The sequence below is a fragment of the Symphalangus syndactylus genome, chromosome 2, assembly GCF_028878055.3.
Source record: "Symphalangus syndactylus isolate Jambi chromosome 2, NHGRI_mSymSyn1-v2.1_pri, whole genome shotgun sequence".
Classification (NCBI taxonomy): Eukaryota; Metazoa; Chordata; class Mammalia; order Primates; family Hylobatidae; genus Symphalangus; species Symphalangus syndactylus.
Genome location: NC_072424.2, coordinates 95,947,064 through 95,960,568, shown reverse-complemented (window position 1 = coordinate 95,960,568; position 13,505 = coordinate 95,947,064). Strand labels below are relative to the sequence as shown.

The 13,505-nt window shown below is 37.3% G+C and overlaps 1 protein-coding gene across 3 annotated transcripts in view; it reads right to left on the bottom strand.

Annotated features, from left to right (window-relative positions):
• Positions 1-13,505, bottom strand: part of SLC35F1 (solute carrier family 35 member F1) — a 422,068-nt gene that overhangs the window by 181,022 nt on the left and 227,541 nt on the right. For all 3 annotated transcript variants that reach the window (XM_055262538.2, XM_055262550.2, XM_055262546.2), the window contains exon 2: positions 840-1,015. In XM_055262538.2, the coding sequence (XP_055118513.1) occupies positions 840-1,015 (176 nt within the window). The remainder of the gene's footprint in view (positions 1-839; positions 1,016-13,505) is intronic.

Sequence of the window (13,505 nt, the reverse complement as noted above, 5' to 3'; positions counted from 1 at the left end):
GGGGGACCAAACCCACATCTAGCTGATGGCATTAATCCCATGATAATGGCATTAATCCATTCAGGAGGGTGAAGCCCTCATGGCCTAGTAACATCTTTCTTAATACTCCCACCTCTTAATATTGTCACAGTGGCAATTACATTTCAACATGAGTTTTGGAGGGGACATTCAAACCACAGCACACTGGATTCAGTGGCATATCATATGACTCTGAATCATCCCTTCCAGGGATGTACCCTGAGGTTTTCCAACTGCAACTGCCCCTTAAAAAAAGGTTTTCTTGCATTGGCTCTTAGCGGACTTGTTTTATTTCTTTAATTATTTCAAGTTCAAAATAATTGCACATCTCATCTGACCATTCGTGGTAGTTTTATTTTTTTCTTTTTCTGTGATGTTAATAGAGTTGTCTGTGTTTACAATTTGTATCTTTCTTGTGTCACTTTCCCACAGAACATGTATTTGTCTGCAATTCCCTTGGATTTCTCAGAGCAAGCATTATTTAGAATATCTGCATCAGGCCTGTTCCAAGTTCCAGGGAAAAACTCATTTAATTCCACTGAGAGGGTAGAAGTAATGTTAACAGGGATTCAAAAAGTGAGCAATTGTACATTTTTGCCTATACATGCAGTTCCCACTTCTTGCTGAATTCATGTGATTAATTTTCTTTGTGATTTATTCACTCATTTTGTTTACTGTATTACTGCAAAATAAAAAAGTAAGATCTGGGGTTTTCAATGATCTTAACTGATGCTGTAAGTGACAAAACGTTATCTGGTCCTGGCTCATCTTTTTTTTAGGTGTTTGTAAAAGCTATATTCCTGGTGTTTTTGTGAGCTTACCTTGTCTGACGGCTAGTGTGGTGGTATAGACCAAGAAGAGAAGAATGTAATTGAGGAAACTCTGGAAGACTGGTGTGTTGGCATGGAAATCTTCTGACAGATACTTGCTAGTCAAGCCAATTCCACAAATAAGGAGGGATAACACTTGGCCCAGGGCCACAGAGATTAACATCTCCCTGAGAAATAAAGAGAAAAAAAAAACAGCAAAGGTCAGCAGGAAGACCATTAAAACAATAGCAATTAAAACTTTTTCAGCACTGGTAGCATGCACTGGATTAAGTGCAATTAAATATTATTCCCTTTAGTCCGTCAAAGCAATCCCTCGAGGAAGGTGCAATGATTACTGAGATTTTACAGAGGAGGAAACCAAAACTTAGAGTGGTTAAGGAGTTTGCTCACAGTCATGTAACTAGGAAGTGGTGAAACTGGAATTTGAGACCAAATCTCTCAGAAAGAGCCTGGCTTCTAGCTACTGACCTCTGGGTGCCAATGGTAGTGGGGAGGCGGTGGGGAAAGAACATCATCTTGATGCTCACCATAGTATTGATGAAATATTTAGTGATGGTGAGACAGTACCTGAACACTGACTAGGAGGGACCATATTCCCGCCTCATCCTCAGGTTCTCGTACCAATAAAGGGAGACTCTTTTCTTTATAGATTGAAATCCCAGATCCAGAAACCCCTAGGTGAAGGGGCTACGCAAATCCCTGAAAACCAGAAGGACCATCTGCTGTCCATTCCCAGACTCTAGAACTCAGTTTGCTCTAGGAAGCTTTGATGAGCATTAGGTATCTGCTGTCTTCTGCTCAAGTTACAATTGCCTACACACTAAAACTGCTATTCGTGAAAGAGATTCAGTACTGTGGTGGTGTAATATAACCTTTCAAATTATGCCAACTTATTTTTTGTGGCTTTTTTCATAGGCGCTGCCCCTATAGACCTCTGTAGCAGGGACTACAGGCAAGGGTCAAAGGCGTTCATTTTGCATACAAATAAAACGCCCTCGCTAGCTTTGTGGTCACATACACTCACATGCTTTTACACAGAAAAAGCCCCTGGAAATACAAAGCAGATTTCAGCCCTCCCTGAAAGTCACATCTGACTTGTCTGGTTTATTTATAGAAACAGTAATATAATAGAAGCAAGCAGTAGTATTTCTTTCATTAAAAGTTTTATTTTATTTTTAATTGACACATAATAATGGTACGTATTTATGCAATACAGTCTCATGTTTCGATACATGTTCACATTGTGTAATAATCAAAGCAGAACAACTGTCGGATCAAAAATTTATCATTTCTTTGTGGTGAGCACATTCAAAATCTTCTAGCTCTTTTGGAATATACAATACATTATTGTTAACTATATCACTCTAGTTTGTAATGCAGTATTATTTCTAAACAAAAAGCTTTAGGCAAAGGATTTGCGGTGTTACATATTTACTCCCCCATAACAGATGTGAGTCCATTTTTCTGGAATGAGCACAGAGTCCTGGGCAGTACTTTGGTTGTATTTTGCTTTAAAAAAGAAAAAACATCAGCTATATTTTGTTCATTCCATCTGCTTCCATGAGGAGGAAAAATTGTGGTAAGGCATGTGGGCATGCAGAGAAGAATTTTCTGAGGTTAACCTGTTTCCAGGTATCAGCTCCTGACCTCTGAATTCAATCTCTATAAAGAAGCCAAAGACATACTTTTAAACATCCATGTTTAAAATGTCAGTATGCTGCTTAAAATCTTACAATAGTTCCCCACAGAATGCAGAGATCTATAAGGTCTGTGGTAGAACATCTGCAAAGATGCCTGCTGACATAGCCTTTACATTCCTGCTGCTCTGCCCAAAGGGAGGTAGGGGTCTCTTTCTCCTTTTCTGGAAGCTGAGCTGGTCTTGTGACTTGCTCTGACCAACAGAATGTGGGGGAGGGGATGTCATGTGACTTCTGGGCCTAAGCGTTATAAAGCTCTACAGCTTCTATTTTCTGCCCTCATAAAATATAGCTTCCATTTACTTCAGGTTTGAGAGACCACATGAAAAAAAGAGAAATCCAGCCAGCCATCACTGTCCTGACATGTGAATGAGGCTTCTGGATTCTCCTGCCCCAGTCAAACCATGCCAACATATGCCACCAGGGAGCAGAGGTGAACCACCCTGAAAGATTGCTGCTTAATTGAAGAACTGTGAGAAATAATACATGAGGCTGTTTTAGGGCATGCAGATGTACAATGGGTTGTTACATGGCCAACAAATAATTGAAATCATGTCCTAAACGCTCTCCCTCCATTCCCACCACCTCTGGAACCTGACGCTCTGTTTCCCTTATTACTCCTCCATGAAGCACTTTAGCCTTACAGAGCTACTTGCACTTCAGCAGTGAGATATGGTCTTCTGTGTCTGCATTCCCTTGTATAAGTTATTATTTCCAAAAAGTTCATTGTGCCTTTGCCAGTCTGACTCTTATGCATCTTTCAAGATTTGGCTTCTATGTCACTCCCTTTGAGAAGTGCTCCGTCTTTTCTTCCCTGGGATGCATCTCTTTGTTACTTCTATCTCATTGTATTGAAACTAATGCCTTTATACCTCTCGCCTCAGCTGGACTGTGATGCTTGTACCATGTTCTTCACTATATCTACAGCCAGGCAGTACCATTCGGAGGAAGTAGAAAATAGAGGGATTCAAAGACAGTGCAGAGGAGGCCTAGACAACAAGAAACAGTTTATTGAAATAAAGGGGGTGGTTAATAAAAGAAAGAAAGAAAAGTAGAGGTAAAAAGGAGTACCAGAATTAACTCAAATGATTTTAAAGGCCAGGTGCAGTGGCTTACACCTGTAATCCCAGCACTCTGGGAGGCTAAGGCAGGAAGATCACTTGAATCCAGGAGTTCAAGACCAGCCTGGACAACATAGTGAGTCTTCATTTCTACAAAAAATTAAAAAAATTATCCAGGTGTGATGGTGCATGTCTGTAGTCCCAGCTCCTTGGGAGACTGAGGCAGGAGGATTGCTTGGGCTTGGGAGGTCAAGGCTGCAAGTGAGCCATGATTCCACCATTGTACTCAAGCCTGGGCTACAGAGCAAGACCCCATCTCTTATAAAAAATTAAAGGTTTTTAAGACTGCCTAAGGTAAGTATAATATCTACTGACAAAAATAATGATAAGGAGCTGGTTTTAGTGGAGAAACAATACATATTTTAGGTATATTGAACTTGAGATGCCAGATGAACTTCCAAATGATCCAGCAGCATTAGTAGCATGGGATCAGAGTGGGATAGGGAGGTCAACCAGGAGATAAATATGCAGAGGTTATACTCATAAAAGTGGTGGTGAAAATACTGGAAATGGATAATATCCCCAAGAAAGAGAGAGTAGGAGAGAAAGTAAGAGAGCCTTGGGAAATATCTTTGTGGAATCCCAAGGTTGGAGGTGGGTGAGGGAGAAGCAGCACATCACCAGAGTGGGAAGTGGTTAGAAGGCTAAGAGGAAGAGCAAGAGGGTTTTTGGTGTTAAGGAAACCAAAAGAAAAGAGACATTCATGGATTGAATAGTTGTAATACTGAATGTTGCTTAGAGGGTAGAGAGAATGAAGACTGACAAGACATCATTTGCAGTCACTGCCATCCTTTAAGAGTTTTGGTTGAGTGGAGAATAACAGAGCAGTATCGGTGTCATGCAAATCAAGAAAAGAGAGAGTTTCACGGAGGGGACAGCTAGTAGTGACTACATGAAAAGGAAATGGTGAGAAATCAGAGGTGTTGACTTTGCAGAATTTTGAAGAATTCAAAAAATTCATGGAAGGAATTTGATACAGTCATCATGTAACATAATATCAATGATAGTTAAAATAATAATGTTTAAAATGATTTAAAAATTAATTTAGCTTATCCTATCACTGGGTCATTCTTGATTATTTGCATAATAACTTACATTCCGAAATAGAAGAAATATGAATAGAGTTACAAGTAATATATAAGAGTTGTTCTTGATGCTGAGTATGTCTCCTGGAGAATGCTGTGTATGGAGTGCATCTCCTTGGGACAAGAAGGGTGAAAACTATCGCTATGACATGGATTCCTGCAGCTCTATAAATTGCAACTATAGTGTTCAAAACTTTGGCAATATGCTATGCCTTTCCTGAACAAAATCACACCACAAATAAATGACAGATTACTTATATAAGAGAATACAATTTTAGTCTTTCTTATGTATATGCGCCAATATAGTATAAAATAGCATTCTATATGCCAAACACTATACGTGCAAAGATGAACAAGACACAGTCCTTGTCACTGAGGAGCTACAAAACTAAGATTTGGGAGCTAGGTCCTCAAATAACTTAGTATAAAATGGAGCCGATTAAGCTAAAGCAACAATAATAATTCATATTTAGTAAGTTCTTACTATGTGCCAAGCCATGGGCTTAGACTTACACATATGATCTTAGTTAATCCTCATAATAACCTTATAAGGCAGCTATTATTACTGTTCGATTTTATAGATAAGTTAGCTGATGCTTAGAGAAGTTAAACAAGCAGCCCAAGGGCCCAAGGTCACAGAGCTAACAAGGGGAAGAGTTTGGATGCAAACTAGGTTATGTGGCTCGAAATCTCAACTTTTTAATTATTATGCTATGCTACTATTTTGGTGGCAAAAATATACTCTATGCCCTCATAGAGTGCAAGAACTTATAACTAGAAACCTAAGTGGTTGGTTTCCAGAAATATTCTAGAGGAGGTAAAGACAAAAACAAGTCTGGGACTGACCCTCTGATGAAAACTCTTCCATCAAGATATCCGTAATGTGTGCCTTTCAACAAGAAGTCAATACAAATCTATTCTTGTTTCTTCAGTCAAACAAAACATCAAGTCTGCTGTATTCAATTTCTGCTTTTAATTAGTGGCCATGTCATTCAGCTGCTGCTGGTATGATTTGATGGAGAATACAAATTATGGTTTTATTGGTCATGCTAATGAGCACGACATGTAAAACAGGAAGGAATGAAAGGAACCTTTTATCAGATTAGTTCATGAGTCTTTCCTACTGCAGGGAGCTAGATATTGTAGCTATTGCAGCCTGCATATCTGAGCTAGTTCCTAGAGTCACCAAGTAAATAAGTAAATAAAAATAGAAATAAACCTAAATGCCTAAATGTTGACACTCTGCTTACTATGCCCCCTGCCCTGCCATCTTGCCCTGATCATATTCTCTTTTGTTCTCTATTAGCATAGGACAAATCCATTTGGTGACGTGTTGTACAAAAATGTTCTCCCTGCTCTCTCTGCCTTAGGATCTCTTTAGTTCATTTACTGTTGCCCTATCCCTTCTAAATATTTTTTCCTTAGATAATTGCTATGGTAGATCTGTGGTCCTTTCACCTAACTCCTCATGGCCTTATGACAATGTCTTCTTCAGAGACCCTCTGTTTAGCCACTCCCTGCTCTCCTCCCAAGGGTGAGGCAAGTGTCCTCACCTGCATTTCCATATCACTATTTGCACTCACCATATTGTGTAGCTCATAAGCTCCTGAAAAGAAGGGAATGTATTTTATTCTTTTCTGTTTCTAGTGCCTTGAGGACTGCTGGACAGAAAGAAAACAGATGCTCAATAAACACAGGATGAAAGAGTGAAAAAATTTATGAGTAAATAAATATCTGTAAATGAAAATGGCAAAGTCTTAGAAGATTTGGAAGATGGTTGCTTATCTTACCTTGAAAAACTACTAGCTCTGAAAGACAAAAATCATGTTGTTTTTTACCGTATTCCATCTGCCAGTTAGACATTGAGATTAATAAGCTATTTTCTGGTGCTTTTCAGAACAAGCCTGGTAAGGTGCTATCTTGCAAAAATGATGCTAAATATGGTGCCGGTTGGAATTTTGCACAGCGAGCTGTAGGTTATTCATGTAGTATATTGAATAACACACCAGATGCATTCTAACATAAGATACATAGTTCCTATAATTTTAGTGGCAGAAATAGAGAGGAGACTATGATACACATTTTCATCTTCTTTGTTTATGCATTTAAAAGGACATCCTATTCACTTTAAACTCAGAATGACTAGACAATGAAAAATGCATGAGTCTCAAGAAAAATAGTGCTGCTGGAAGCTAAATACCTGTTATAATAGAGCTTGTATTCATAAAGACTGACATAATCATTACCACCGGCACTTTGTTCTGTTAAAGAAACAGACTTTAGAATTTTGAGAGTAAACTTGTGTTACAAATTAGATATTCAAAATAGTAAGATTTAAAATAAAGCATAAACTGAATCTTGTTTTCTTCTCTTAGTCATAAGAATACATTCTTTTAAAAGGTATGAAGAATTTCAACATAGTGTTACATAATCATATTGCTTTGTAATTCTTTGCCACAAAAGTGAAACAATTATGTCATCATCTTGAATTACAGCACATCAACCTTTCTGTGGCGACATCTTCATTCTGATAACTATTCTCAGGAAAGTCATGTCAGATCTGAGTCAGCATATGAATTCGAACATGCATACATAATGAACACTTAAGTATACTGCCTGGACTAAAATCAATATCCCTTGAACGTGGGAGAAGCGTGTTCTACCATGTTCTTTGACAAGATTCTTGTTTGCAGAAGTTAGGCCATTGACTTCTATAAGCTCTTTGCTGAAAGGTTTTTATCACATTCAAGCATTAATTAGACTTATATGTAAGAAGATTATTAGGCAAGAAGAAAATATACACCTCCAGAAATTTATCATTAATTGGGTTTCTTTGCCTCACATTCTGCATTCATGGACTTGAATCTGTTCTTTGGCTCTGTGGTATCCATTTTGTTTTTCTAATTAGGTAAGAGAAACCAAGTAAGATGCAAGGAAGTGCTTTAAACATGTTTTACTGGCACTAAGTGTAGGAGATTTTTGAGACTGGTGTGAGAGGAGCGGTCACAGATGCTCATGGATGCTGTATGTTTTATGTTTACAGAAGTAACACAGAAAACTGAAAAGGCACCAAATAGGGAGCTGGAAGCCCTTGGCTCCATGAGTTCCACTAATTAAGCTCCGTGATTGCGCATATCTCTCACTCTGGGTTTGGGCTTCTTCATGTAAAATAAGGATATGATGATTGACACGTGTATATGACACTTCTTATGCTCCCTTTCACTTTCCTTTTGATCTCACCTATCTCCAGTGTCTCTCGCCACTTACTCTAGCTCCAGTGGTTGCTGCCATGACTAACTCTGTGTAGGGTATAACCAACATTATGTGGGCACAACCCAGGGGCCCTGTGTCCGATACCCAGGCTGTGTATCTCATGCCTTCTTTCCTGGGGATTCTCAGTTGATACAGAGGACCAGATCCTGCAGGAACCTGTTTCGTGCCCACTCATGAGCAACTGGAACACGTAGGGGAATTACTGCACCTGACCAGTAGGAAACTCTAGCAGACAGATACATTCTTCTCTCTCCTCCACACAGAGTGCACTGTGAAGCAGTCATTTATACAGACTCTGAAGATGGTCCTGACTCACAAGGTTCTCAGTGTGTGCCCTGCACCTCTGTGCTGTGTCTCCCTCTTTACCTTCCTCAATCCTGCTCCTTGCGATTGTATGCCTTAATAAAGTAGAACATACAAGCCTCTATCTGTCTTCTACAAGACTCAGGCTAACAAAATAAGCTTTATGTTTTCTTCGACTCCACAATTCAGACTTACTTTTAGAAGATACTGATCTGTGCACATCAACTCTTGGAATTTGTATCTTTGATCCTAAAGTCTATTCCTTTTGTGAATTTGATTAAACTCTTTGGTAGCCAAGTTACCAGCCATGTTTATTCATTTATTATGTGCAAACTCTGTGGGTTTTGGGATTAGCCATAGAGAAACAAATCAGTCAGTAGCATTTGCCAAGGCCTGCTGGGTGCAGGTTATGAGAAAGGAATGCTTGGCCTTGCCTCTAGGAAGTTTACAGGGAGCACGAAACATAAATAAACTAAACAGAGAATATAAAAATAACCATGTAGTCAAATAAATTTATATGAAACTGCTGGAAGTTGGGATAATTTTAGTTTTTAAAAGTGGACAAAGCCAATCTGAAAATGTTTTCTAGAGAACACAGTTTTGAGTCTTTGTTTTTTAAATAATGAGAGAGATGTAATTTGAGAAGTTGGCATGTCATCACAGGAAAGGGAATGCCCTGTTGTCTCAGAAGCAGGGACCAACATGGAATCACTTGGCTGGTCAGTGAGAAATCATAATAATAGAAGAGATGGGTAAACAGAAGTAAGCACAGAGGAATTTAAAGTGCAGGGTAGAGTTTTAATTCAGAAGAAATCATTCTTTGACATTTTTGAGCAAAAGACATGAAGTAAGCACCAGCTATAATGTCCTCATATTTATCTGCTCATTCCATTAGTTAGAACCAAATCCTGCTTTTATTATGGCTAAAAAAAGAGTTTCAATAAGAGGCAAGATTGAAGAACCAGATATCTCTTTCTGCAAATGAGGCATTCCCACTCACTCCATTAGCTCCATAAATACAGGCCTGTCTGAGGGAGGCATGCTGGATGCATCTGTACTTTCATCCCAATATGGCAAAGCATCAGTGTTCTATGATTTGCTTCCTCAAATCTTCAGCATGTCTTTCTACGTGTCTTTCAACATTAATTGTCAACAGAAAAATGTGTTTTAATCTGTGGCCATCCCGTTTTTCCTGGGTATTATAGCCATCTCTACAGTAACAGGAAAAAGGGTTTTCCCAATAGTATAATAATTTTATTTTTTAATAAGTTGAGGCTAATTAAACAATTATTATTACATTTAATGAAAAATTTTTTAAAGTAATGAGTTGCATAACTTTAAATGTAACCTCCCCACACCCCCAAACTGCAGAAGTTATCTTTATGTTATGGTTGCTTAGTTTTTTAATTGCTTGCTAACACTGTGTCAGGCAATATCTTAAGGTACACTGTATACTTAGAACAAAGCCAATCTTTAATAAAAATGGAAATAAATCCATATTTAAAATTGTCTTGCTGACAGTTACAACTTTTAGTTAATACTTGTGTTGCATATGATTACATTTTATTTTATTTGTTTTACTCTGTAATGTGGCTGATGAAAAAGGGTCAGATTAAAAATAAGAGAAGTTTTAATTGACCTTTTTTGTGTTACTTACTTACGGTATATTTTGGTATTCTCTTTGACTTTCAGCTTTTCTGTAGGAATTATTTTTAAATTGACAATACTATTTCTTTGCAAAGTTTAGTTACCGAACTGGTAAAACTGCAAAATCCTTTAAGCAGATCCACATAAGTGAAGCAAAGTTAGGAAACGCCCCTTCTGGTAGCAGAACATTCACTCCTGTGTCAAAGACTCTGATATACCTTAAAAGAGTCACTCATCGAAAGAAGCCAGTCAGAAAAGACCACATGATTCCCTTCTTATGAAATGCACAGCACAGGCCAATCCACAAAGACAGGAAACAGCTGCTTGCTTAGGCTTGTGGGTACGGAGAGGTAGGGAGTGACAGCTAATGAATGGGTACAAATTTCTTTTGGAGGTGATAAAATTGTTCTTTGATAGACTGTAGTATTGGTTGCATGGATCTGTATACGAAATACTAATATACTAAAAACCATTGAATTATACACTTTAAATGGGTAAATTGTATGGTAAGTAAATTATATTGCAACAAATTTGTTATTAAAAATAAAGAGAAGGAAGGAAGAATAAAAGAGAGAAGAAAAATATAAGGAAAATAAAATTATGCAGCTGTTTGAAAAAAAAAAACAAGAAAGATTTGAATATCTGACTTAACTGAGTGATTGATTGCACAAGGGTCAATTTACATGTTAAAAATTAATGAAGCTTAATTTATTATTTTTCCACATATAAAATAAATATTTTTTCTTCCTTTTCACGTATAAAGTAATGATAATATTTTCTTCCGTAATACTAGGGGATCACATTTACCCCTGGGATGTGTACTCTTATTTTAGAGACAACTGACAAGGTAAGGTTTTTTTTTTAGCATTTTTAATTTTTTTCTTTTTTTTTAAGTTCTGGGATACATGTGTAGGATGTGCAGGTTTGTTACACGGATAAACCTGTGCCAAGGTGGTTTGCTGCACCTATCAACCTATCACCTAGGTATGAAGCCCAGCATGCATTAGCTATTTATCCTGATGCTCTCCCTCCCCCCGACCCCCTGCAGGCCCCAGTGTGTGTTGTTTCCCTCCCTGTGTCCATGTGTTCACATGGTTCAGCTCCCATGTATAAGTGAGAACATGCTGTGTTTGGTTTTCTGTTCCTGTGTTAGTTTGCTTAGGATAATGGCTTCTAGCTTCATCCATGTCCCTGCAAAGGACACGATCTTGTTCTTTTTATGGCTGCATAGTATTCTGTAGTGTATGTATACCACATTTTCTTTATCCAGTCTATCACTGATGGGCATTTGGGTTGATTCCATATCATTGCTATTGTGAATAGTGCTGCACTGAACATATGCATGAATGTATCTTTATAATAGAATGATTTATATTCCTTTGGGTATATACCCAGTAATGGGATTACTGGGTCAAATGGTAGTTCTGGTTCTAGGTCTTTGAGGAATTGCTGTCTTCCATAATAGTTGAACTAAAAAGATAAGTTTTTAATCACTAGCTTGGTTGGTAAGAGTCTTTGCCATCTTCCGTCAGAAAACCATCATGGTATAGTCAAATGAGAAGTTTTGAAACTAAATAGATCTGAATTTGGATCCTAACTGCCACTAACTAGCTGAGACTCACTTTCCTCATCTATAAAATGGAGATCATAATACATATCCCACAGGCTGTCACGAGGATTAAATAAGGTAGTTTATATAAACTGCCTCCGACAGTAACTTCCTCATGGTCGATATTCAGAATAATAGTTTTAATTATCTTTAAGTATACTTGGAAGTACCAACACTTTCAGTGATTATTTAAATTTGTCTATAAAATTGCATTATGATACAGTTAGAAAAAAACTAGAAAAAATATTGTTAACATGCATCTCAGCATTATTTCCCCAAGTTCTGACTAAGAAGTTTATTCTCCAGTTTGGAAAGTTTAGAGGATTCCTCCCCTTTAGAAACTGGGGAAGGAAAGCAAAAAAGAAATGAGGACTATTTAAGAAGTCTTACATGAAATGAGTATTATGAAACTAACAGATTTTAGTTTTAAATAGGAACTTTGACTCTAGTTCTCACACTTAATAACATCTTAGAGAGTAGGAAAGAGGGGGCAACCTTTTAAGGATTACTTTTGCTGTTTTTTTCTTTATACATTGTTAAATGACTTTGACATTTTTCCTTACACGATGCTTTTAGCTTTGCATTTTGAATTATGTTAGTGAACTCTGAGGCCAAATGGCAAACATCTAACTTTAAAATCTATTGAATAAATAAAAACAAAGAAAGTATGCAAGCGGATTGGTGACTCACTTTCTCCTAAAATAAAAACCCATGTCAAATTTCATTATTTTGTCACTTATTTACTACATTTTTATGCTTGAAATGTAGTGTATTTGAAGATAAGCAAATTGGGAAAATTAGATTCCATCGAGTGCTGAACTTCTCCACACATAATTAAAACCTGCTTGAAAAATGCATAATCAACTGAGATAATCGATTATGCATTTTACTTGAAAGAACATGCAGAGAACCTGGATAATAAGTAGGAGAGTTATGCCTCATTTTAGAAGACAAAGATATCTGGCCTTTGCTTTCAAGTAGTAAAAAATTTCACTGAGTGGAGGCTAGCTGACATTTTTCTTCATCATTCTTTGCATCAAAAGATGACTCCAATTGCCCTGTTACAAGAACCTGACAATAAAAGAGTAATTTTATCTCAGCACTTTTGACAGACTGCCTTGAAAGACGCCTCAAAATTACATTGAAATCCAATTTTTGCAGCATGGGCTAGATAAAATTTATTCTAGATGAAAAGGTCTTCCATAAGAATGAAAATTGGATATTTACCATAATTAAATATTATAATGATGGGGAAGAAATTTGACCTGTTGAAATTTCTACTGTAGGGATGATTCTAACAACAAAAAAAGAATAAATATAATTCTGTTACTGCCACTCCTGCTTCAGGCTTAACAGAGGAAAAGGCAATTAGAAGAAAAGGATGTCATAAAGTGAGAAATCTCAAAAGGTTCTCAGTTGCCATTAAGATGGAAGAGAAAAGGAGGATAGACCAGTGGGAAAGAAAGCCCTTGAGGCAGGTCAATCTAAGGAGAATGTTTAAAGACTTGATATGTTAATCTGTTCCACTCTAGTAACTATTTTACCATATATATGTGTATCTTATATATGTAGTAGCATCACGTTATGTACCTTAAATATATGCATTAAATTTATTTTTAAAAAGACGATGAGGGGGCTGGGAGTGAAAAGAAAAGATAACTCAAGTTGGTTTATGAGGTATAAAATGTTCTACCTTTTTAAAAGCTACCAAGACCAAACATTTTGGTAAAACATCAGGCAAAACAAAAATGTCAGGCAGATTACAAACCCAAGATTTTTATTCGGAAAATATGCAGTCTCATTAAATTTATATTCTATGTAAAAGCAATTAGCCTGTTTTAGGAGGAGCCACTGTCAAGGATAAAACTAAAAACCAGTCTCGGGCCCTCAAGTTGTGGGAACCACTGACACTTTCTTTAAGA